This window comes from Procambarus clarkii, chromosome 50 (genome assembly GCF_040958095.1).
Source record: "Procambarus clarkii isolate CNS0578487 chromosome 50, FALCON_Pclarkii_2.0, whole genome shotgun sequence".
Classification (NCBI taxonomy): domain Eukaryota; kingdom Metazoa; phylum Arthropoda; class Malacostraca; order Decapoda; family Cambaridae; genus Procambarus; species Procambarus clarkii.
This window is the reverse complement of record NC_091199.1, coordinates 25981183-26009170: the sequence shown is the minus strand read 5'-3', so window position 1 is coordinate 26009170 and position 27988 is coordinate 25981183. Positions and strand designations below refer to the sequence as shown.

The following is a 27988-nucleotide window of genomic DNA, read 5'->3' as shown; positions in this document are numbered from 1 at the left end:
TCGTTTGCCTTGTTCGGGTCGAAGGTAGACACAGTAGTCGCTTCTGTATATTTATTGAGTGAGGCAAACAGGTGTATAACTAACCAGCCGAGGTCCACCTACTCTGAGTCTGTGAGGAGAACTGAGGCTGCTGGGAGCATCGCTGATGCTCCTCTGTCTGGCATGACGTCAGAGGCCTACTTGCCTGTGATTGGTTACATTTCAACTGACATAGAATTTGAGTATAACACAGCTCGGACACGCTACCAAGTCGACGTCCCTTGTCGACAAGCTCTGGCTAGCTATATAGTTACAATGATACTGAAAGGACCTCGGTGGCATGCAATAATGGCTTACATGTGAAATTTGCATAATAAAACATTGAAAGAAGATCAGGTGTGCGTAATACTAACAACTCGGCATATGCACCAAAAAAAATTCATCATAATAGGTGAAAATCATGGTAACAATGCTTTGATTAAACCAGAGTATTAAGAACATGTGGATGTCTACTGATCAGATATGAACAATACAACTCAAGGTATTGCCTAAACAAAATTATTAGTATGTGTCAATGGCATGTGCTTGAAAACCATACAAAATTAAACAATTATTACATTAATGGAACAAAGTTCTGACCCAACAACCACAAATGAATTTTAAGATTAGATAATGATTTTTTTTTCTCTGAAATATACAATATATTTACAAGACCAATGTACAATATTTTAATGTGCCATATATTTACAAGCTATATACAAGACCTGGATCAAGAAGACTAACAACTGCGTGATAGCAGTCAGGATTCACTGGCCTCAATGTGATTGCTAGAACATTAATGAACTCTTATGACAAGCACTGTAAAAATACAAATGGTAGTAGACTTAACAATGGCATCTAATTTATAACAAAATAAAGTTGAGAAAAACTATACATTATATATAATGGTAATAATAAGACACATGTGGTAGAAATACTGCAAATGATTTTTTTTTTTTCAAAACAAACAGAATAACTGTAGAGTGCACTCAATTATAAATTCTGCGGATATCTACACCTAGCTCATCCAGAGCACTATACAACTCTGGCTCTGACTGAAGGTCCGGAACAGATGAAACTTCATGTGATAAACTATCATCTTGAGAGATATCCTCGTTAACATCTAGCCAATGGACATGTGGTGAGTGCACGGTTGAAACGAGAGGTCTAGATCTAAGATTATAGTTGCTAGTATGGGGTTGCTGAACATCCAGTGGTCTGTCAACCACAGAAGGTGGTGTCAGAGTAGGAGTATCTGTCTGGGTAAGTTCATTGTCATCTTCCTCATCAGTCTCGTCAACAGTCATTTTAGCTAACTTCATGTGGTCGAAATGTTCATTTATATACTCTCCTGTTAACAAGTTCTTAAGTCTGTATTTGTTACCTTTATTAATAAGCTCGATTACCTTATATGGACCCAAAAATTTCTTAGTTAACTTACACATAGGACCAGACCTGTGTTGGTTAAGTATCATTACTACAGATCCAATAGTTATTTTACTGGGTTTAACTCGTGCATTCCTTGCTAGAGTGAACTCGGCTGTAGCTTTGGACAGTTGTTCTCGTATTTTCTTGAATACTAATTGCATCTGTCTACGCTTCACCTGAACAAAGTCATCTACGATATATAAGGGAGTAGAAGGTACGTTAATCAATTCATTAGGGAGGATCTTATCTGTACCATAGAGAATAGCGTGAGGTGTGTCACCTGTAGAAACATTAATTGAAGAATTTATAGCAGACTGAATTAAGGGTATAAAATCATCCCAATTGTTGTTATCAAAATTCAACGTGACTCTCAATGCATCTAACACTTTCCTGTTAGTACGTTCGGCTAGTCCAGGGGTCTCCAAACTTTTCAATGTAAGGGCCACATTATATATTTCCCTTATTTATGCGGGCCGGAGGAATAAAAAATGAAAAAAAACAAAAAACAAATCAGTGCCAGTAATTTAATTTCCTCAAATATTAAAGTATAAACATGGAAAAATTAAAACATATCTTTTTGGAAAAAATCAGGGTAAACTAAATAGATTCCTGCCTTTAGTTTTATGCAACCAAATTAGTGTGACGAATGATACTGTCGTTTTGACTTCAAAATTTCATTAAAATCAGGTTCCAGATTAGATGAGCCAATTGTAAGAATTGATTTCAAGTGATCATCAGACAAATTTGCTCGATAGTTAGATTTCACATACTTCATTTTGGAAAAAGTTTGTTCACACAAGTATGTTGAACCAAAAATGGACACAAAACTACAAGCAAACTTTATAAAATTTGGAAACTGATCTGGCTGCAGGCATTTATAAAACTCAATCAGATTTCCTTCTCTATACTTATCTTTCAGTCTGTCATCTGCCTGGAGATCAATAATTTCCATTTGAAATTGAGTTGGAAGATTTTCAGCATTGCAGTCAAATGGATTATGAAAGAGCCTGATTTCATTTGCTTTGGCATCAAGGTCAGCAAATCGCTTCTGAAACTGTTTTTTCAAATCTGAAATTATTTCATTTGCAAATGAAAAAGGAAATTCAACTTTACTTTCTGCATGAAATTTTTCACAACATGGAAAATGAGCAAAATTCTTAACCTTCACCTGGCCTTCAAGTAGCGCAAGTTTTGCTCTGAATGCCTTGACATGAACAAAGTAGTCACTGATCAAATTTGTTTTGCCTTGCAATTTCAGATTCAAGTTATTCATATGACCTGTCATATCTGCAAAAAATGCCAATTTCCAAATCCATTCACATTCTGATAATAATGGCTGAGGTTTATTTTTCTCTGTGAGAAATAAATCAATTTCTAATCTGAGCTCAAAGAAATGCAGCAAAACCTTTCCACAACTAAGCCATCTAACTGCTGTATAATAAGGCAAGTTAACAAACTCCGCATCAATTTCTTTCAAGAAATCACGGAACTGGCGATGGTTGAGTGCATGAGATCTAATGAAATTAGCCACAGAAACAACAGGTTTCATGACACAAGACATATCAACATATTTTAGGCACAATGCTTGTTGATGGATAAGGCAATGCAGAAAAATGTGTTTTGAGAATCCTCCAACCTCACAAGCTGTTGTAATTTGCCCAACCAAACCCTTCTTTGTCCCAGACATATTCTTTCCTCCATCAATTGTCACACACTGCACTTATTTCCATTCTAGGTTATATTCTGTCATAGTTTTACTTACTTCATTGAAAATGTCCTCTCCAGTTGTTGTGGTGTGCATGCTGTGAACTGATGCTAATACTTGGCTCACATTAAATTCACTATCAACGCCACGAATGAATACTAAGAGCTGATTAGTATCACACACATCAGTTGATTCATCCAACGCAAGAGAATACCAACAAAATCTTTTTGTTTTTTCCTTTATTTGCCGAATTATGTCGCCTCCTAAATCTTCAATTCTACGAGCAACAGTATTTGACCCAAGACTTATCATTTTGAAGAGGTTTACTTTTTCTGGACATACCTCTCCTGCTGCTTCCACTATGCACTCTTTTATGATACTACCATCAGTGAAAGGTTTTCCTTTTTTAGCCAACACATAGGCAGCTTTGTAACTGGCTCTAGTTGAATTTTCATTTTCAGATTTTTTCTTACTGAAAACAGCTTGTTGAGAATGCAGACTGTGCTGAAATGATTCAAACTTTTTAGTGCGTTCTGCTCCTGTGATGTGAGAATAACTTGAGCCATGTTTAGATTCATAGTGCCGACGAATATTGTATTCCTTCAGAACAGCAACACTGTCTCTACATATTATGCATAAAGCTTTATCATTTGCTATCACCAAAAAGTACTTTATCTTCCATTCGTCATTGAACCGACGGCACTCACTGTCCACTTTTCTTTATCTTTTCCATATCTGAAAACATAAGGGTAAAATAAATGAAATAAATTCTACAGGAAAAAAACAGCTTGTATGTGGTGTTAAAAAGCATAGCATATTATTATAAAGTGGTAAATATTATGGCAACAGCTTTCGTTGATAAACTTAATGGTTACCATTTTAACTATTTTAAACATGCAATATTTTTGGCTACAATAGTATTATTGCTATTTTGTATAACTAAGATAAAGGCATTGTCAAAGTACAGAGAAAAGAATATTGTACAGTGTTTGTGCTCCCTGAAACGGAAGCAGCGAAGCCCGACTCGCCCTCCATCCCCACAATATACAGTTATACACAATTGATTGGTTGTAATGTACAACACATACCTACCAGTATTAGTATCTGTGCGTCACACTATCGAGAGAGAGGAAAACTGACTCGGGTTGAGCGCCACCAGTCAGCAGCCCCAGCTTTGAATAATTCTGCGATGCCATTCGTACGATAATTATTTTTTCAAGGCCACCACACAGGGATTTGTTTGGAGGGCCGGATGAAATTATGTGGCGGGCCGGATGTGGCCCGCGGGCCATAGTTTGGAGACCCCTGGGCTAGTCCATTACTTGCTGGGTGATAAGGCATGATGCTACATTTTTTGATGTTATGTAAATCACACAAGCAAGTTAAAATACTATTACTGAATTCTGGACCATTATCTGAAAGGATTACTTTAGGCATACTATATCTACAAATTATTTGGTCATGGAATGCACTGGCTATAGTTTCTGCTGTTTTGTTCGGGATAGGAACTAGTTCGCAAAACCGTGAAAAATTATCGACAATTACAAGCAAATGTTTGTTCCCTTTCTCTGTTTCCGCAAAATTTTTCAATAAATCCATCGATATTCGTTCCCAAGGAGCTTTAGTTGCTGGGTACACCTGAATTGGATTAGGTCCTGAAACATGTCCCTTGTGCTGTAAACAAGTTAAACATCTGTCAACATAATGAGCAATCTCCTTAGCCATTTTTGGCCAAAAATACTTCAATCGACCTTGTTGGAGTGTACGATCCTTTCCTGGATGTGCACTTGCAGGAGCATCATGGATAATTTTTAACACAGTTGGTACCAAGACAGCTGGAACAACTAACTGACAACATTTCCTCGGGGGTGTCCCTAGCTTTACTACTCTACACAGTAAATTGTCCAACATAACTAGTTCTTTCAATGGTACTGGCGGTTTATGAATCGGGAGAGTGTCTTGCTTAGTCAAAAATTTAATGACGGGTGCCCATATGGGGTCTTGTCTTTGTTCCGTTTCTACTACTGTAGCATCTAATGCTGGGTAATTTAACTGAATCGCAGCTACGTGTCGAGAAAACGCATCGGCTGCAACATTTTGCTTTCCTGGAATATATCCAAATGTGGGATTGAATTCTTGAATTGTGAGCAAATATCTAGCAAACTTTCCAACTGGATTCTTATTTTTGAACAAGGGAATTAATTGTTGGTGATCTGTAAGAACATGAACTGGGTAATTATAAATTGTATCCTTGAAATGTTTAAGTGCCCAATCAACTGCCAAGGCTTCTCGTTCTGTTGCGCTATAATTTTTCACTTCTTTAGATAATGTGCGGCTAGCATAAGCTATTGCGTGATCTCTGTGACCTTCTGTTTGAAGTAGTGCAGCACCTAGACCTATGTCACTAGCATCTGTAACCAACGTAAAAGGTTTAGAAAAATCGGGGTACCTAAGGACAGGTGACGAAATCAAGGCTGACTTGAGTTTTTTTAATGACTGATCCTGGGCCTCTCCCCAAACAAAGGGTTCATCTTTTCTTTGCAACTTGTACAGCGGAGCGGCTATAATAGAGAATCCAGCAATAAATGAACGATAAAATCCTACAAGACCTGTGAACTGTCTTACGGCTTCTGCAGTACGAGGTGTTGGAAAATCACGGGCAGCAATAATTTTTTATTCATTCAATGTGATACCTGAAGGTGTAACTGTATGACCTAGGAAATTAATCTTCTGCTTTAAAAATGAACATTTTGCAAGCTTTATTTTTAAATTAGCTTCAGCAAGCTTTGCAAGTACTTTTTCAAGGTTCTGGAAATGAGTCTGAACATCTTGCGACATGATTATGAGATCATCAAGGTAAACTAGAAGAGTACTTCCTATCAATCTACGAAATAGATTTGTCATGAGCCGTGAAAAGGTTATTGGACTACTATGCAAACCAAACGGCATTCTTTTGAAATGAAAATGACCATTGGGAGTACTAAAGGCTGTCAATTGTTTACTTTCCTTATCAAGGGGGATTTGCCAGAATCCCTGCAACAAATCTAACGTTGAGAATACTTTGTTTCGACCAATACTTTGCAACAAATCATTTAGAACTGGAAGTGGGAAACAATCAGGTATTGTTACTCTGTTAAGCTTGTGATAATCGATTACAGGTCTCCAAGTCCCATCTCGCTTTGGTACAAGAATCAGTGGAGCATTCCATGGCGAATTACTCGATTCAATTACATCACTCTGTAACATTTCCTCTACAAGTCTATCGGCTTCTGCTCTCTGAGAATGGGGAAGACGGTAAGCTGGTACATAAATAGGCGTAGTTCCTTGTTCAAGGGGAATTTTATGTGTAATAAGAGGAGTGAGACCTAATTTTTATCCTGGTAGAGCAACAACAGCTCTATTCCTGTTCAAAATTTCCAAAAGCTGAGCCACAGAGTCAGGAAAATCAGTAGGACTGAGGTGTTGCGCTGGCACCTCTGGCTGAGATCCCTGTTCTCCTGGTGTGAGTGTACAAACAGTATGATCCATGGAGACATCATCCACAACTCGCACCGGTAACGAGTAATGGGCAAAATCTACAACATGGGTACCAGACTGGAGATGGATGTCGGCATTACTAGTGTTTGCAATAAATAATGTAACAGTACCATCCTGCACTGTGTGCCAGGAGGTATTCAACAAATGTACCATTCACTTTACATGTTTCACCTTCCGCAATCACATCCGACAACTCAGGCACTCTCTGAACCTTAACTCTTATTCTGGTGAGAGAATGAGGGTGTAGCACAGTGTCAGTAGCCATGGAACCACTGACTTCAGAGATGGAAGCTGCCAGGCGAGCGAGACAACGAGAATCCGTTGGGGCGTCCCCTTCCAAAAAGTCCCGATACTCATTCTCCTTAACAACTGCACAACTACTATGCTTCAATCGAGTGCCTGTTTTCTCGGGTATGCTACCATGACAATGATCTGACAACCCTACGCTAGCAAGGCGGGTGTCAACAAAATTAACGTAATCTGATTGAAGGTTGAACTCGTGGCCCTGTCGATACATGCAACACAAGGGTATGACATGGTCTTTGATACTTATGTTCCCACGATGGGGAAACAATGCAATATTTTCATCAATCATGGTGTACAGAGCTAAGAGAATGTCTCCAGGAAAATGAATAATGTCAACAACTAAACATGTTATAGACAATGTGACATCATTGAACTTGAGTGGGAGGTCAATTTCACCCTGAACTTTTACTTTATTTCCTGAAATACCACTTAGAAAAGGTATGTGTGACTGTTTTAAAATAGTAGGGTGCCTACTTTCAATGTCTCTAAGAGCTGAGGGCTTGACAATATTAATTTTTGCACCTGAGTCAAGAAAAACTTTTAAAACTCTACAATGTACAATGGCTGAGACAAGGGGACCATCACTTGAGACTGGACAAGTTACTACTTTTGACTTATGTTGTCTGGGATATCTGCGTCTTGTTTGTGTCAAATTTACTGTGGATCCGTCAACATCTACAACTGGTCTAGAGTCAGTGTCCTCCTCTGTCAAGTGTCCAAATCTATTTTGGGTAGCTACTGAATACACAGGGAGGGCACTAGGATTGGCTAGCTTGAATTGGTTAGCGGATGGCCTTGGGGGTTTCCCGACGATATGGAGTGAACATTCTGAGCTCCAGCATTCTGTGACTGAGCATTATAATTTGTAGTTGCATTATAACTGGGCTGGGAGTTGTAATTACGAGAGTTCTGATAATGTCTTGGACGCTGTGCGCCTTGCCAAGACTGACCATGGGAGTTACGAGGTGGAGATGTCCTTTGCCTAGCTCTACAATCCGCAGTGTGGTGACCAACTTGTTTATGGTATTTGCAATATGGTAGCCTAGAATAATTAGATTGACGAGGGGACCGAGAGAATTGTCTAGGAGGTGATGATCTAGGGGCGGACCAACAGTCCCTTGCGAGGTGGTTACTCCTACCACAATGCCAACATGAGGGAGTGGATGGTTGTGGACTATGGCGTTTCGGCAATTTATGAGGCGGCGAATTTGACTGGGGACTACGAGCATGGGTACGCTTCTGCGACCAAGGGTTTTGAGAGTTTGTGGGAGGATGCTGAGAGCTTGTTACTACATTTACAGTATCAGAGGGTGGCAACAGTTGAACACTTCGGGGAGCTAGTTTATCAGCGGCATTGTTAATGGCCTCAAATACTTCACCAATTTCATGTTTAACACCAAAATTTTGTTGCTCAACGATTGGTTTAGTATGCTCGGTGGCAAAATGCATTAAAGTACCAAATGCTATCATTTTGGCAATAGCCTCAGGGGACAGATTATTGTTTTTATCTAACCAAGTCGAATTATTCATAGCAGAAACTAAGGCATACAGATACTGATCGAGACGGCTAGTAAACGCATTGAACGATTCACCAGGCTGCATGGTGGCATTGGCAATTTTCTTAACTAACCTATACGGGTCAAGGTCTCCTTTGTTAACAAAGCGCCGGCGAAAAAAATCCTTAAAATCAGACCAAGACTGGAGGCTAACAATGGCTTTCTCGTCAACAACGAAACGTGCATCACCTTTGGTTGTGTCCACGGCTGACCGTGCAATTGCTAAGTATTCGGCATCAGTAGGCTTAGAAAAACGTGCAACTGTTTTCCCTTCAACCTTATTAAACCATGACTCTAATAAGTGCGATTCCCCAGCAAAAAGAGGAATAGCCATTTCCTGAGCTGATCTCTGGCCATTGGGACGAGCAACTGTCCCCGTTGATTCTGAAGGGGTTTCAACAGTGGTAGGCATTGTCACAGCCGTGGAAGTAATGTTAGAACGCAGATTATAATTAAGTGCACCTGGCATCAGAGATAGTATACACAAAAATAAACACACAAAAAAATATCAACTTGGCTAAAGTAAGAAAAAAATGGCAGAAATAAAATTATTAAATTGGGCTAGGCAAGAAAATAATTAAGAACAAGCAATTTTAAACTAAATTTAGCAATCTTTCATTAAAAATGACTGGAATTAGATGTATGTAAATTAATTAAACCAGACTAAGCACAGCAATTTAGAATAAAAACTGTAAAATGCAATTGCAAAATTTCATTAAAAAGATTCAACACAACAAGTGGCAATGCAAGAAATATGGATGTAGCACATAAACTGGACACAGGAATGTATATAACTGCTATGGTAAAAATTTAAAATAAAATGCTTAAAGGATAAATTTCAAGTTAGATCTGGAGAAATATCAAAAATTTTCTATGTTCTATTGTCTATGGAAATCTCAAAAACAAATTTCTATTATGCAAAATAAACTGCTAGAAACAATTATTTCTTACTTCTCTCACCTTTGAATTCACTAATGACACTAGTAACAATTAATGAATAATGGAATCAATGCAGGGAATATTGAAAGGACTCAGAGAAACTGTGGGAATGGAGGACTGAATCAGCTCCAATATTTAACAAGTCACTGAAAGGTTAATTCATAAGATATTATGGATATTATTATGTAAGTCACGTTTTAAAACTTGGCACGTTGTTCTCAACTAACAATTACTTATCTCAGGGCTGCAGGATTTTCAATTTAACAGTGGCCAACACAAAAACGGCGGCAGGGCTTGTGAAGTGGCACATGTGAGGTCTGTTTACAATTTGATGCGATGGCAGCGCTCCTGGCGGTGGTGGCGCGAAACTCAGGGACCCCACACTGTTGATGCTGGAAGCGCGAAGATAAATTCTGACGATGACGATATTGCGACGATGTCGGTGGAGAAACACGATTGGGAGGCAGGAGTTCACACAAAATGATGTAGCAGGGGCTGGTGGAGATGATGAGAGGTGACGAGGTGTGTGAGCTTGGGAGGGAGGCAAGGTGACGGCTTGTGGAGGCGGCTGATGGCGGTTGTACTGTGAAACACACGGCGATGCTGGGTACTAGAATTTTAGTTTCCAGAAAAAAATTTCTGGATCCCACTGCTGCTACCAGTATTCGTTTGCCTTGTTCGGGTTCAAGGTAGACACAGTAGTCGCTTCTGTATATTTATTGAGTGAGGCAAACAGGTGTATAACTAACCAGCCGAGGTCCACCTACTCTGAGTCTGTGAGGAGAACTGAGGCTGCTGGGAGCATCGCTGATGCTCCTCTGTCTGGCATGATGTCAGAGGCCTACTTGCCTGTGATTGGTTACATTTCAACTGACATAGAATTTGAGTATAACATGAGGAATGGACGGTGTTCGGTCTATTGGCTGATAGACAGAACAGGTCACGTCCTCTGTGTAAGGGCTCCCTCACGAGAATGCTCTTGCGAGAGGCTGCCGGGCATCTCGTGGGACACACCACAAAGAGTTACAATTTGACCAATGGCGTTGCAGCAAATGAGCGGGAACCAATCATATTGATCGTTCGACGATCAGTAGGAGAGGTGACATCATGAACACGTCACGACCACATCACAGCTGTTATTCTCCATCGCACCGGTTGAAGTTGACCTCAGGTGCACTGTGCTCTGTAATGAGCCATTGAAGTCAGCTGTGGGAGAATCTTGAGAAACCATATTCTCACATGTGATCACCAGGAACCATGTGGTGACGATTGACTCACCTGATCACCAGGAACCAGGTTGGGAAGATTGACGTTTCTGATCACCAGGAACCAGGTGATGAAGATTGTCTCTCATGATCACAAGGAACCAAGTGGTGAAGACTGTCTCTCTTGATCACCAGAATCGTTCAGGACCTTGTATATCACTTATGTCAGACCAATCCTGGAATATGCAGCTACAGCCGGGAGTCCATACCAAGTTAAACACAAGACTAAGTTAGAGAAGATTCAGCGGAATGTCACCAGACTCGTCCCAGAAATGAGAGGAATGAGCTACGGGAAAAGGCTAAAGGAGCTGAACCTCACGTCCCTAGAAAACAGAAGAGAAATGGGAGACATGATAACTACCTACGAAATTCTCACGGGAATTGACAGGATGGACAAAGACAAAATCTTCATCACGAGTGGAACACGAACAAGGGGACACAGGTGGAAACTTAGTACCCAGATGAGCCACAGAGACGTTAGAAAGAAATTTTTTCAGTGTCAAATTAGTTAATAAATGGAAGGAATTAAGTAGTGATGTGATGGAGGCTGACTCCATACACAGTTTCAAATATTAGTATGATAGAGCCCAGTAGACTCAGGAATCTGTACACCAGTTGATTAACGGTTGAGAGGCGGGACCAAAGAGACAAAGCTCAACCCTCGCAAGCACAACTTGATGAGTAGTAACCATGAGGGAAGATTGTCTCTCTTGATTACCAGGAACCAAATGGTGAAGATTGTCTCTCATGATTATCAGGAACCAGGTGGTGAAGATTGATTCTCCTGATCACCAGGAACCAGGTGGTGAAAATTGTCTCTCATGATTATCAGGAACCAGGTGGTGAAGATTTACTCTCCTGATCACCAGGAACCAGGTGGTGAAGATTGTCTCTCATGATCACCAGGAACCAGGTGATGAAGATTGTGTGACATGATGTAGTATTCCAGCTATACTGAACCAAGGTGGTGTGGGCCTCCGGCACTTATATATATATAGTAAAAAATGCTGCTTAGGTCTTGTAATGTGTAAGTTGCAGGTAGAAACAAAAGAAAACCATCTGTTAAATAATTAACACAATTTACTCTAATATTAATTAACAAAAATGGCTCCTGAGAACACTTGGTTGTTATTACAGAACAAACACAATAAGTAAATGAAAGTCTGAATATAATACAATACAAGAGAGTGCTGGTTAACTGAAGATATCCACACTACCACCACAGCATTCGTCACTTGACTTGGGCTGGAAGCAGATGACGGGTGAGAGAAGCTAAGGTGATCCAAGAGCACTAAGAGAAAGACTGTCTCCCCAGGTTGGTGGTGCCCTTTATATTGCCCGGCGGTGATGACGTCACTGCTAGTGTCATTGCAAGTTGGTAACAAGCGCGTGGAGCAAACTGCTAGTTTGCGGCTGGAGGTACCTTTGTGTCGAGGCTGTACAAGTGATAGTTGAAGGTGGCAAACTGCTTTTTTGCGAAGGCTAACTACTGGTTAGTGGAGGCACCTCGCTTACCGACGAGTCGTGCCAGATACTAGGTAGGTAAGGGGTGGTGGAGCATGTGTCAGGTCTGAACACTCATATGGGCCATCATAGAGGTGCACTTCCAGTATGAAGACAGGGGAGGTGAGTGGAAAAGGCATTTCCACTGCTATGCAGGGATTCATGTGACAATTATCACTATGGATCACTAGGAACCAGGTGGGGAAGATTGTCACGTCTGACCACCAGGAACCAGTTGGGTAAGATGTCACTCCTAATCATCAAGAACCAGATGGGAAAGATGTCATTCCTAATCACCAGGAACCAGTTGGGAAAGATGTCAATTCTGATCCTCAGGAACCAGGTGGGGAAGATTGTAACTCCTGATCACCAGCAACCAAGAGGCGGAAGTTAGTCACTCTTAATCTCCGGGCCAAGCTGAGGATGACTGTCACTCCTGAGCACTTTTCTCCAGCTGCGGAAGGTGGTCAGCTATATTTACAGTAACGGACGTTTCAACGATATCCAAGCATGAATCCATAGTTTAGGATTAGAAAGATCTGCATTACTCTGCCGAGTTCTTCGTTAGTCTGCTTTCAACTGGAGCTGTGTGTGAGGGCGGAGTTGAAATAGGCATTGACATCACCCTGTTTGTATCTATCAGGACACTCACTTTTAGTATTAAGGCACACTCCCATATTCGGTCTCTCAGTGTAGATTGAAGTCTGACTAATATGCTCATTTCCGGACTGCTAGGAGTCATACTCCCCCTTTGTAATTAGTCTAGGAGAAGCCTAGTATCTTTTAATAGCACTTAGAGGAAGGCGAGATGCCTTAGAATGAAGATGTTTTTATTCTATGTTCTTGTGGGAGAAGGTGAGAAAGTGGCTATACCACAAACTGGGGGATCAGGTCGGGAAGGAGAGAGCCTTTTCCCGCCTAGAGAAAAAAAAATTTCGTTTACGCGATACGATACATGCAATACTTTCAGTGGCGCATCAATGTTCAGAATTTGGCAGAGGTTGGAAGTTATCGATGTCTTCTATTTGTGTGTGTGAGGGGATAGATTTCCCCTGCTAGCTTGTGCACTATTGTGTGTGTACACAAGCTGGAAATGCAAGAGCACCATGCCTGTGCACTGGGTCTTTCTTATGGAAATACCTAGCCTGACATGCTTGTTGGGTGTTTCCGGACAGCCCATGACAAGACCTTTCCAACAAGGCCACAGACTACATATATGGAAACTGTTCACCAGTTGCTTATTACTCTTGGCAGTATGGGTTCGAGTCACTTCTGGGGTGTGGAGTATTCAGTTGCATATATGCCTGGGCACCATTCAGGCTTGTTCGCATTTGTGTTGCTCCCGTGGCCCCAAAATATGAGGTGATTTGATAAAATATCATGCCCAAGATTACCATCAGAGCGCCAGCGGGATGATGGGCAAATAGCCTCGGCTACGATCATCTTTTGTCCGGTCGTGATGGTCGAGTGGTTAAGGTCTCCTGTACACCAGTTGCTTAGTGCTCCTGGCAGTATTGCTTCGAATCACTTACAGTGTGTGGAGTTGTCAGTTGCATGTACACCTGGGGATCATACAGGCTTGTTTGCATATATATAAATATACATAAATAAATAAATGAATAAATAAATAAATAAATATATATATATATATATATATATATATATATATATATATATATATATATATATATATATATATATATATATAAGCCTATACTTGCATAAACCACAAGTGAAGATTAACAATCTTTGGACAACACCCACCAGTGGGCCTCGAACCCAGAAAGCACAACTACCTTCCAGTAGCTGCCATAACTAGTACGCCTTAACCCACTACACCATCAGACCCTACAAATGAAGTAGAGACTTCGAGATATATATACACCTCAAATATCTCCACTTCCCGAGGGCACTAGACAAGTGAGAGGTTACTATACGTTTTTTCATCAAGCCACTGTTAATGTGAGAGAACTCGTGTCCATGCTATAAGCCTATGCTTGCATAAACCATAAGTGAAGATTAACAATCTTTGGACAACACCCACCAGTGGGCCTCGAACCCAGAAAGCACAACTACCATCCAGTAGCTGCCATAACTAGTACGCCTTAACCCACTACACCATCAGACCCTACAAAAGAAGTAGAGACTTCGAGATATATATACACCTCAAATATCTCCACTTCCCGAGGGCACTAGACAAGTGAGAGGTTACTATACGTTTTTTCATCAAGCCACTGTTAATGTGAGAGAACTCGTGTCCTCATATTTGAGGTGTATATATATCTCGAAGTCTCTACTTCTTTTGTAGGGCCTGATGGTGTAGTGGGTTAAGGCGTACTAGTTCTGTCAGCTACTGGAAGGTAGTTGTGCTTTCTGGGTTCGAGGCCCACTGGTGGGTGTTGTCCAAAGATTATATATATATATATATATATATATATATATATATATATATATATATATATATATATATATATATATATATATATATATATATATATATATATATATATATATATATATATATATATGTCGTACCTAGTAGCCAGAACTCACTTTTTGGCCTACTATTCAAGGCCCGATTTGCCTAATAAGCAAAGTTTTCCTGAATTAATATATTTTTTCTAATTTTTTTCTCATGAAATGATAAAGCTACCCATTTCATTATGTATGAGGTCAATTTTTTTTTATTGGAGTTAAAATTAACGTAGATATATGACCGAACCTAACCAACCCTACCTAACCTAACCTAACCTATCTTTATAGGTTAGGTTTGGTTAGGTAGCCGAAAAAGTTAGGTTAGGTTAGGTTAGGTAGGTTAGGTAGTCGAAAAACAATTAATTCATGAAAACTTGGCTTATTAGGCAAATCGGGCCTTGCATAGTAGGTTGAGAAGTGCGTTCTGGCTACTAGGTACGACATATATATATATATATATATATATATATATATATATATATATATATATATATATATATATATATATATATGTCGTACCTAGTAGCCAGAACGCACTTCTCAGCCTACTATGCAAGGCCCGATTTGCCTAATAATCCAAGTTTTCATGAATTAATGTTTTTTCGACTACCTAACCTACCTAACCTAACCTAACCTAACTTTTTCGGCTACCTAACCAAACCTAACCTATAAAGATAGGTTAGGTTAGGTTAGGTAGGGTTGGTTAGGTTCGGTCATATATCTACGTTAATTTTTACTCCAATAAAAAAAATTGACTTCATACATAATGAAAAAGGAAGCTTTATCATTTCATAAGAAAAAAATTGAGAAAATATATTAATTAATGAAAACTTGGCTTATTAGGCAAATCGGGCCGTGCCGACATATATATATATGTTGTAGCTAGTAGCTAGAACGCACTTCTCAGCCTACTAAGCAAGGACTGATTTGCCTAATAAGCCAAGTTTTCATGAATTAATTGCTTTCCGACTACCTAACCTAACCTAACCTAACTTTTTCGGCCACCTAACCTAACCTAACCAATAAAGATAGGTTAGGTTAGGTTAGATAGGGTTGGTTAGGTTCGGTCATATATCTACGTTAATTTTAACTCCAATAAAAAAAATTGACCTCATACATAATGAAATGGGTAGCTTTATCATTTCGTAAGAAAAAAATTAGAGAAAATATATTAATTCATAAAAACTTGGCTTATTAGGCAAATCGGGCCTTGCATAGTAGGCTGAGAAGTGCGTTCTGGCTACTAGGTACGACATATATATATATATATATATATATATATATATATATATATATATATATATATATATATATATATATATATATATATATATATATATACTACTCCAAGCTTGTACTAAAGAGGCACCCTTCTTGAGCCCGGATGGGCACATGTATAAGCAAGTAGATGGGGTCGCCATGGGTTCTCCCCTAGGTGTCCTGTTTGCAAACTTCTACATGGGTACCATCGAGCAAAAAGTCTTAGTCGACATGAACTTGAAACCGGCCATATACTGCAGGTATGTTGACGACATTTTTACACAGGTACCTGATGTCAGACATCTGCAGGAGCTGAAGGAGGCATTTGAGCAGAGTTCCGTGCTGCGTTTCACTTATGAGATGGAAAAGGATGGGAAGCTGCCCTTTCTAGATGTAACAGTCATGGAAAACGGCGGAGGTTTCCACACTGCAGTCTACACTAAGGAAACAAACATAGGAATGTGCCTAAATGCCAACAGCGACTGCCCAGATATTGTTAATAGAAACGTTATCCCTACAGACAAAAATCAGAGGATACAACTGACGATTTACTATAAAACCAGAAAAACGGCCAGCCTACTCATGAGAAACTCTCCAGACACAAAACAGAACGCTTTAAAAGAGACTAACGTCGTCTATGCCTTCAAATGCCCACTTGGGGACTGTAAGCTCCAAAAAACCCAGTATATAGGCAAGACAACAACATCTCTTTCTAGGCGTTTAACGATGCATAAGCAACAGGGCTCCATTAAGGAACATATAATCTCTTCCCACAACCAAACCATCGCCAGAGAAATCCTAGTAAACAACACAGAAATCATCGATAGATACAGCGATAGCAGGCGGCTTGACGTTTGCGAGGCACTACACATCAAGAAGTCAACACCAGCAATCAACTGCCAATTATTGCACAACTATATTCTACCCACCTCAAGACTCCGCTCCAATATAGAAGCATCAAGAAATATGGACCAATAGGCTTTCTACAAACACTTCTATTCAATATCCATTGTTTCGTTTTCTGTCTTGTGTTGATGAAATTAATACCCTATTAATACTCTTGTTCTGTCTTGTGTTGATGAAATTAATACCCTATTAATACCACATTTTGTTCTGTCTTGTGTTAATGCCACATCACCCCTTCCACCTCACTCAAATGTAGATATAAAATCGGAGATACGTAAGTTCTATTCAGTTGTGTATTTGTGAACTAAAGTCTTTGAAAATGTAATAAGTTTTACGAAACGCGCCCGTGTCGCGTCAGACTAGAAATAAAAATGAATTTTGGAGAATTGATTTTTTATTTACCTCCAGCAGTGAAGCGTAATGTACGAAAGATTGAGAAAATTCGTGTTAGAATTATTAATCTTACTTTTTCGGTCATATTTAATAATATATATATATATATATATATATATATATATATATATATATATATATATATATATATATATATATATATATATATATATATATATATGTCGTACCTAGTAGCCAGAACACACTTCTCAGCCTACTATGCAAGGCCCGATTTGCCTAATAAGCCAAGTTTTCATGAATTAATATATTTTCTCTAATTTTTTTCTTATGAAATGATAACGCTACCCATTTCATTATGTATGAGGTCAATTTTTTTTAATTGGGGTTAAAATTAACGTAGATATATGACCGAACCTAACCAACCCTACCTAACCTAACCTAACCTATCTTTATAGGTTAGGTTTGGTTAGGTAGCCGAAAAAGTTAGGTTAGGTTAGGTTAGGTAGGTTAGGTAGTCGAAAAACAATTAATTCATGAAAACTTGGCTTATTAGGCAAATCGGGCCTTGCATAGTAGGTTGAGAAGTGCGTTCTGGCTACTAGGTACGACATATATATATATATATATATATATATATATATATATATATATATATATATATATATATATATATATATATATATATATATATATATGTCGTACCTAGTAGCCAGAACGCACTTCTCAGCCTACTATGCAAGGCCCGATTTGCCTAATAATCCAAGTTTTCATGAATTAATGTTTTTTCGACTACCTAACCTACCTAACCTAACCTAACCTAACTTTTTCGGCTACCTAACCAAACCTAACCTATAAAGATAGGTTAGGTTAGGTTAGGTAGGGTTGGTTAGGTTCGGTCATATATCTACGTTAATTTTTACTCCAATAAAAAAAATTGACTTCATACATAATGAAAAAGGAAGCTTTATCATTTCATAAGAAAAAAATTGAGAAAATATATTAATTAATGAAAACTTGGCTTATTAGGCAAATCGGGCCGTGCCGACATATATATATATGTTGTACCTAGTAGCTAGAACGCACTTCTCAGCCTACTAAGCAAGGACTGATTTGCCTAATAAGCCAAGTTTTCATGAATTAATTGCTTTCCGACTACCTAACCTAACCTAACCTAACTTTTTCGGCCACCTAACCTAACCTAACCAATAAAGATAGGTTAGGTTAGGTTAGATAGGGTTGGTTAGGTTCGGTCATATATCTACGTTAATTTTAACTCCAATAAAAAAAATTGACCTCATACATAATGAAATGGGTAGCTTTATCATTTCGTAAGAAAAAAATTAGAGAAAATATATTAATTCATAAAAACTTGGCTTATTAGGCAAATCGGGCCTTGCATAGTAGGCTGAGAAGTGCGTTCTGGCTACTAGGTACGACATATATATATATATATATATATATATATATATATATATATATATATATATATATATATATATATATATATATATATATATATATATACTACTCCAAGCTTGTACTAAAGAGGCACCCTTCTTGAGCCCGGATGGGCACATGTATAAGCAAGTAGATGGGGTCGCCATGGGTTCTCCCCTAGGTGTCCTGTTTGCAAACTTCTACATGGGTACCATCGAGCAAAAAGTCTTAGTCGACATGAACTTGAAACCGGCCATATACTGCAGGTATGTTGACGACATTTTTACACAGGTACCTGATGTCAGACATCTGCAGGAGCTGAAGGAGGCATTTGAGCAGAGTTCCGTGCTGCGTTTCACTTATGAGATGGAAAAGGATGGGAAGCTGCCCTTTCTAGATGTAACAGTCATGGAAAACGGCGGAGGTTTCCACACTGCAGTCTACACTAAGGAAACAAACATAGGAATGTGCCTAAATGCCAACAGCGACTGCCCAGATATTGTTAATAGAAACGTTATCCCTACAGACAAAAATCAGAGGATACAACTGACGATTTACTATAAAACCAGAAAAACGGCCAGCCTACTCATGAGAAACTCTCCAGACACAAAACAGAACGCTTTAAAAGAGACTAACGTCGTCTATGCCTTCAAATGCCCACTTGGGGACTGTAAGCTCCAAAAAACCCAGTATATAGGCAAGACAACAACATCTCTTTCTAGGCGTTTAACGATGCATAAGCAACAGGGCTCCATTAAGGAACATATAATCTCTTCCCACAACCAAACCATCGTCAGAGAAATCCTAGTAAACAACACAGAAATCATCGATAGATACAGCGATAGCAGGCGGCTTGACGTTTGCGAGGCACTACACATCAAGAAGTCAACACCAGCAATCAACTGCCAATTATTGCACAACTATATTCTACCCACCTCAAGACTCCGCTCCAATATAGAAGCATCAAGAAATATGGACCAATAGGCTTTCTACAAACACTTCTATTCAATATCCATTGTTTCGTTTTCTGTCTTGTGTTGATGAAATTAATACCCTATTAATACTCTTGTTCTGTCTTGTGTTGATGAAATTAATACCCTATTAATACCACATTTTGTTCTGTCTTGTGTTAATGCCACATCACCCCTTCCACCTCACTCAAATGTAGATATAAAATCGGAGATACGTAAGTTCTATTCAGTTGTGTATTTGTGAACTAAAGTCTTTGAAAATGTAATAAGTTTTACGAAACGCGCCCGTGTCGCGTCAGACTAGAAATAAAAATGAATTTTGGAGAATTGATTTTTTATTTACCTCCAGCAGTGAAGCGTAATGTACGAAAGATTGAGAAAATTCGTGTTAGAATTATTAATCTTACTTTTTCGGTCATATTTAATAATATATATATATATATATATATATATATATATATATATATATATATATATATATGTCGTACCTAGTAGCCAGAACACACTTCTCAGCCTACTATGCAAGGCCCGATTTGCCTAATAAGCCAAGTTTTCATGAATTAATATATTTTCTCTAATTTTTTTCTTATGAAATGATAACGCTACCCATTTCATTATGTATGAGGTCAATTTTTTTTAATTGGGGTTAAAATTAACGTAGATATATGACCGAACCTAACCAACCCTACCTAACCTAACCTAACCTATCTTTATAGGTTAGGTTAGGTTAGGTAGCCGAAAAAGTTAGGTTAGGTTAGGTTAGGTAGGTTAGGTAGTCGAAAAACAATTAATTCATGAAAACTTGGCTTATTAGGCAAATCTGGCCTTGCATAGTAGGCAGAGAAGTGCGTTCTGGCTACTAGGTACGACATATATATATATATATATATATATATATATATATATATATATATATATATATATATATATATATATATATATATATATATATATATATATATATGTCGTACCTAGTAGCCAGAACTCACTTTTTGGCCTACTATTCAAGGCCCGATTTGCCTAATAAGCCAAGTTTTCATGAATTAATTGTTTTTCGACTACCTAACCTACCTAACCTAACCTAACCTAACTTTTTCGGCTACCTAACCAAACCTAACCTATAAAGATAGGTTAGGTTAGTTTAGGTAGGGTTGGTTAGGTTCGGTCATATATCTACGTTAATTTTAACTCCAATAAAAAAAAATTGACCTCATACATAATGAAATGGGTAGCTTTATCATTTCATAAGAAAAAAATTAGAAAAAATATATTAATTCAGGAAAACTTGGCTTATTAGGCAAATCGGGCCTTGAATAGTAGGCCAAAAAGTGAGTTCTGGCTACTAGGTACGACATATATATATATATATATATATATATATATATATATATATATATATATATATATATATATATATAGGCAGAGAAGTGCGTTCTGGCTACTAGGTATGACATATATATATATATATATATATATATATATATATATATATATATATATATATATATATATATATATATATATATATATATATATATATATATATATATATATATATATATATATATATATATGTCGTACCTAATAGCCAGAACGCACTTCTCTGCCTACTATGCATGGCCCGATTTGCCTAATAAGCCAAGTTTTCATGAATTAATTGTTTTTCGACTACCTAACCTACCTAACCAAACCTAACCTAACTTTTTCGGCTACCTAACCTAACCTAACCTAAAAAGATAGGTTAGGTTAGGTTACGTAGGGTTGGTTAGGTTTGGTCATATATCTACGTTAATTTTAACTCCAATAAAAAAATATTGACCTCATACATAATGAAATGGGTAGCTTTATCATCTCATAAGAAAAAAATTGAGAAAATATAATAATTCAGGAAAACTTGGCTTATTAGGCAAATCGGGCCTTGTATAGTAGGCCGAGAAGTGCGTTCTGGCTACTAGGTACGACATATATATATATATATATATATATATATATATATATATATATATATATATATATATATATATATATATATATATATATGTATATATATATATATATATATATATATATATAACTGAAAACTCACACCCCAGAAGTGACTCGAACCCATACTCCCAGAAGCAACGCAACTGGTATGTACAAGACGCCTTAATCCACTTGACCATCACGACCGGACAAAATGAGGTGATAGCCGAGGCTATTTGAACCACCCCACCGCCGGCACTCGGATAGTAATCTTGGGCATAGCATTTTTTACCAAATCACCTCATTCTTTGGGGCACACGTGAGGAACACAAATGCGAACAAGCCTGAATGGTCCCCAGGACAATATGCAACTGAAAACTCACACCCCAGAAGTGACTCGAACCCATACTCCCAGAAGCAACGCAACTGGTATGTACAAGACGCCTTAATCCACTTGACCATCACGACCGGACAAAATGAGGTGATAGCCGAGGCTATTTGAACCACCCCACCGCCGGCACTCGGATAGTAATCTTGGGCATAGCATTTTTTACCAAATCACCTCATTCTTTGGGGCACACGTGAGGAACACAAATGCGAACAAGCCTGAATGGTCCCCAGGACAATATGCAACTGAAAACTCACACCCCAGAAGTGACTCGAACCCATACTCCCAGAAGCAACGCAACTGGTATGTACAAGACGCCTTAATCCACTTGACCATCACGACCGTACAAAATGAGGTGATAGCCGAGGCTATTTGAACCACCCCACCGCCGGCACTCGGATAGTAATCTTGGGCATAGCATTTTTTACCAAATCACCTCATTCTTTGGGGCACACGTGAGGAACACAAATGCGAACAAGCCTGAATGGTCCCCAGGACAATATGCAACTGAAAACTCACACCCCAGAAGTGACTCGAACCCATACTCCCAGAAGCAACGCAACTGGTATGTACAAGACGCCTTAATCCACTTGACCATCACGACCGGACAAAATGAGGTGATAGCCGAGGCTATTTGAACCACCCCACCGCCGGCACTCGGATAGTAATCTTGGGCATAGCATTTTTTACCAAATCACCTCATTCTTTGGGGCACACGTGAGGAACACAAATGCGAACAAGCCTGAATGGTCCCCAGGACAATATGCAACTGAAAACTCACACCCCAGAAGTGACTCGAACCCATACTCCCAGAAGCAACGCAACTGGTATGTACAAGACGCCTTAATCCACTTGACCATCACGACCGGACAAAATGAGGTGATAGCCGAGGCTATTTGAACCACCCCACCGCCGGCACTCGGATAGTAATCTTGGGCATAGCATTTTTTACCAAATCACCTCATTCTTTGGGGCACACGTGAGGAACACAAATGCGAACAAGCCTGAATGGTCCCCAGGACAATATGCAACTGAAAGATCCAAATATCCAAAGAATGAGGTGATTTGGTAAAAAATGCTATGCCCAAGATTACTATCCGAGTGCCGGCGGTGGGGTGGTTCAAATAGCCTCGGCTATCACCTCATTTTGTCCGGTCGTGATGGTCAAGTGGATTAAGGCGTCTTGTACATACCAGTTGCGTTGCTTCTGGGAGTATGGGTTCGAGTCACTTCTGGGGTGTGAGTTTTCAGTTGCATATTGTCCTGGGGACCATTCAGGCTTGTTCGCATTTGTGTTCCTCACGTGTGCCCCAAAGAATGAGGTGATTTGGTAAAAAATGCTATGCCCAAGATTACTATCCGAGTGCCGGCGGTGGGGTGGTTCAAATAGCCTCGGCTATCACCTCATTTTGTACGGTCGTGATGGTCAAGTGGATTAAGGCGTCTTGTACAAACCAGTTGCGTTGCTTCTGGGAGTATGGGTTCGAGTCACTTCTGGGGTGTGAGTTTTCAGTTGCATATTGTCCTGGGGACCATTCAGGCTTGTTCGCATTTGTGTTCCTCACGTGTGCCCCAAAGAATGAGGTGATTTGGTAAAAAATGCTATGCCCAAGATTACTATCCGAGTGCCGGCGGTGGGGTGGTTCAAATAGCCTCGGCTATCACCTCATTTTGTCCGGTCGTGATGGTCAAGTGGATTAAGGCGTCTTGTACATACCAGTTGCGTTGCTTCTGGGAGTATGGGTTCGAGTCACTTCTGGGGTGTGAGTTTTCAGTTGCATATTGTCCTGGGGACCATTCAGGCTTGTTCGCATTTGTGTTCCTCACGTGTGCCCCAAAGAATGAGGTGATTTGGTAAAAAATGCTATGCCCAAGATTACTATCCGAGTGCCGGCGGTGGGGTGGTTCAAATAGCCTCGGCTATCACCTCATTTTGTCCGGTCGTGATGGTCAAGTTGATTAAGGCGTCTTGTACATACCAGTTGCGTTGCTTCTGGGAGTATGGGTTCGAGTCACTTCTGGGGTGTGAGTTTTCAGTTGCATATTGTCCTGGGGACCATTCAGGCTTGTTCGCATTTGTGTTCCTCACGTGAGCCCCAAACAATGAGGTGATTTGGTAAAAAATGCTATGCCCAAGACTACTATCCAAGTGCCGGCGGTGGGGTGGTTCAAATAGCCTCGGCTATCACCTCATTTTGTCCGGTCGTGATGGTCAAGTGGATTAAGGCGTCTTGTACATACCAGTTGCGTTGCTTCTGGGAGTATGGGTTCGAGTCACTTCTGGGGTGTGAGTTTTCAGTTGCATATTGTCCTGGGGACCATTCAGGCTTGTTCGCATTTGTGTTCCTCACGTGTGCCCCAAAGAATGAGATGATTTGGTAAAAAATGCTATGCCCAAGATTACTATCCGAGTGCCGGCGGTGGGGTGGTTCAAATAGCCTCGGCTATCACCTCATTTTGTCCGGTCGTGATGGTCAAGTGGATTAAGGCGTCTTGTACATACCAGTTGCGTTGCTTCTGGGAGTATGGGTTCGAGTCACTTCTGGGGTGTGAGTTTTCAGTTGCATATTGTCCTGGGGACCATTCAGGCTTGTTCGCATTTGTGTTCCTCACGTGTGCCCCAAAGAATGAGGTGATTTGGTAAAAAATGCTATGCCCAAGATTACTATCCGAGTGCCGGCGGTGGGGTGGTTCAAATAGCCTCGGCTATCACCTCATTTTGTCCGGTCGTGATGGTCAAGTGGATTAAGGCGTCTTGTACATACCAGTTGCGTTGCTTCTGGGAGTATGGGTTCGAGTCACTTCTGGGGTGTGAGTTTTCAGTTGCATATTGTCCTGGGGACCATTCAGGCTTGTTCGCATATATATATATATATATATATATATATATATATATATATATATATATATATATATATATAGGGGTACCACCACTGGTTTAATTAAAGGGACCCACATCCTCGAAGAAGAAAATAAATAGTGTTCAGAGAAGACCTTGTGGATTCTCACTGAATACTTTAATCTTTTCCTCTCCTACCACCCCTATTATTTTTTTTTTGTTTTTATTTGATTTTATTGCAATGTTACAGTTTACAGAAAACACACACTTATATAACAATATAACAATATACCAATCAGTGTTCGAAGACCTCGTCCAGTTCCTCGGGGGTCGGGTGCGTACCCAAGATACAACACGCATTTCCCCTCTGAACAGCGACACTGAGGCGCTGGAACATAAAACTGGCCGCTCTTGGGTCTCTAGTCTTCCCAATGAGTTCCTCGCCCAGCTCCTTCAGGAACTTGAGTGCACATTTACCCCAGGCGCCCAGAGTCTCAGAGCCTATTGGCACGAACCTGTAACAACGTTCTAGGTCCCAGTACTTGTTAGTTTTCTGGGTCTTCCTGAAGGTGGCCGCCCCGCCTCCCTCAGCTGCGCTGTAAGGTAGATAGGTATCAGCCAATGTGGATGCACACGTGTCGTCCCACACGACCTGTTTACCTTCCCTCCACGGCTGCAGGGTGACTCCATCTGGGCGTTTTTGGCTGTTGTCAGGCCTGCACAACTGAGGTTCCTTTTGTGCTGGGCACCCAGCTGAAGCCAAACTTCTCTTGATGATGTCATTGACTGCTTCATGTCTGGCAATCTTTCCCTGTGTCTTACGACAGATGAGACAATGGCTGCCGCATTGGTCTGCCCGTGCATGGCCGCAAATACACCGGTGCTCGGTGGAGATAGGGGCGGCAAGGCGCAGAGCAACACCAATACTTAGGGTCCGATGGTCCAGGCGGGTGCCCAAGGCGGAATTAGGGACTGCCAACAGGAAGTCCCCGGCATGGGGAGCTTGCACAGCTAGAAGACGCGCTTTGTCCTTCCTGGAAGCTGCCTCCAGCAATGATGTGGCGATGTTCTCCACTATGGGGCTATCCCATTTGGACTGTTTGCAGTCATTTGGAAAAGTCGGTCGAGGATGAGAGTTGACAAGAGTGTCCCACTGACCGGCTCCTTTCGCGAATTTGGGATCATGAATCCCAATGAAGTCTCTTAGGTGTTCCGGTAGTATTTCCTTAACTAATTCACCTGTTGCACTGGTCGAGGATAAGAATGCCGGCAATGCTAACTGGGTCGCCTTGCGAATACCTATCCCCCCGAGTCTAACTGGGAGCGTTGCTTGGTCCCATTGGTCATCTTGCAGGGAGAGGTTTAACACTTTCACGGTTATTGACCTTAGGAGTGTGTCATATTCTGTTAATTTTGGGCTGTCGAAGGAGGGAGCACACCTTAGGAAATAGGTCAGTCTGGGCAAAGCCAGGCACCTTGTGAGAAGGTACAGAGCATCGTGGGCGTCCAAAGCCCCTATTCTTCCCTCCATCCTCCTCAGGTCGTTCAGCTTTTCTTCGAGGACTACCTCAATGGCGCTCGAGCCCAGAGGTGCCCCTAGCAGCACACTGTCGGTGGGAGCGATCACTTGGGCTCCTGGCAATATGGTTCGCACTGCATCTATGGTTGGTTGGCTAGATGAGATGATTTCACACTTTAATGGGTTTAGGGTGAGTCCTAACTCCTCTCCCTTAGATTTCACCAGCTGCAGATCTTCTAGCAGGGACTCCTGTGTCCCTGCCAGGGTGCCATCGTCCAGGAACCAGATGTTGAGTTCGCTGGTCAACCTGCTTGTGACCTCTTTAACAGCCATGCAAAAAAGAAAAGGGGCAAGTGGGTCTCCCTGCTGGACACCTTCTGCAGAAACAACTTCATGTTCCCCAAACAGCAGCGTCGATTCCCTACTGTACCCTGCTGAGACGAAGGGGAGTAGAGAAGGAAAGCTTGTTCGAACTGCTTCCAGTACCACATCCCTTTTTACCTGGTTGAAGGCATTTTTAAAGTCTAATTTAATTAATGCCTTATTTTCTAGGAGGTGCTTTATGTAGGCTCGTGCTGCATGAGCTGCTGCTTCACAGCCATGGGGAACACCAAAACCTAGTTGATGGGGTCGAAGCATCGTCGCAGCGTCTATGCTAATTTTTCTGACAGCTGCCCTAGCAACAAGGCGCCGAAGTGTGTTACCCACGGCAATGGGTCTGACTCCATATATATATATATATATGTCGTACCTAGTAGCCAGAACGCACTTCTCAGCCTACTATGCAAGGCCCGATTTGCCTAATAAGCCTAGTTTACATGAATTAATGTTTATTCGACAACCTAACCTACCTAACCTAACCTAACCTAACGTTTTTGGCTACCTCACCTAACCTAACCTATAAAGATAGGTTAGGTTAGGTTAGGTAGGGTTGGTTAGGTTCGGTCATATATCTACGTTAACTTTAACTCCAATAAAAAAAAATTGACCTCATACATAATGAAATGGGTAGCTTTATCATTTCATAAGAAAAAAATTAGAGAAAATATATTAATTCAGTAAAACTTGGCTTATTAGGCAAATCGGGCCTTGCATAGTAGGCTGAGAAGTGAGTTCTGGCTACTAGGTACGACATATATATATATATATATATATATATATATATATATATATATATATATATATATATATATATATATATAATATACATATATATATATGTATATATTATATATATACACGCACTTCTATATATATATATATATATATATATATATATATATATATATATATATATATATATATTACCACTCACCACTATAATACCACTGGACCACTCACGTGGCCCCAGCAGTGGCTTGAATTGTTTAACTGACTTTCTGTCTGCCTTTCCCTGCCTTTAAAAGAGTGTGATCTCTACCACAGGAATGGACGGCTGGTGTCTGCCTGGTGTGACATGACTACAGACGGAGGTGAGTAATCTCTTCGAAGGGGGGGTGCGGGAGGCCGGTGTCTGCCTTTTGTGACGTGACTACTGACGGGGTCAGTTGTCTCTACAACAGAGCGGGGAGCCTGGTGTCTGCCTTGTGTGACGTGACTACTGACTGGGGTCGTTTG

The 27988-nt window shown here is 40.1% G+C and overlaps 1 protein-coding gene across 1 annotated transcript in view; it reads left to right on the top strand.

Annotated features, from left to right (window-relative positions):
• The window catches only part of LOC138351713 (myosin heavy chain, clone 203-like), a 145847-nt gene that overhangs the window by 109793 nt on the left and 8066 nt on the right, over window positions 1–27988 (top strand). Inside the window, exon 5 of the mRNA XM_069303735.1 lies at window positions 27797–27843. Within this exon, the coding sequence (XP_069159836.1) occupies window positions 27797–27843 (47 nt within the window). The remainder of the gene's footprint in view (window positions 1–27796; window positions 27844–27988) is intronic.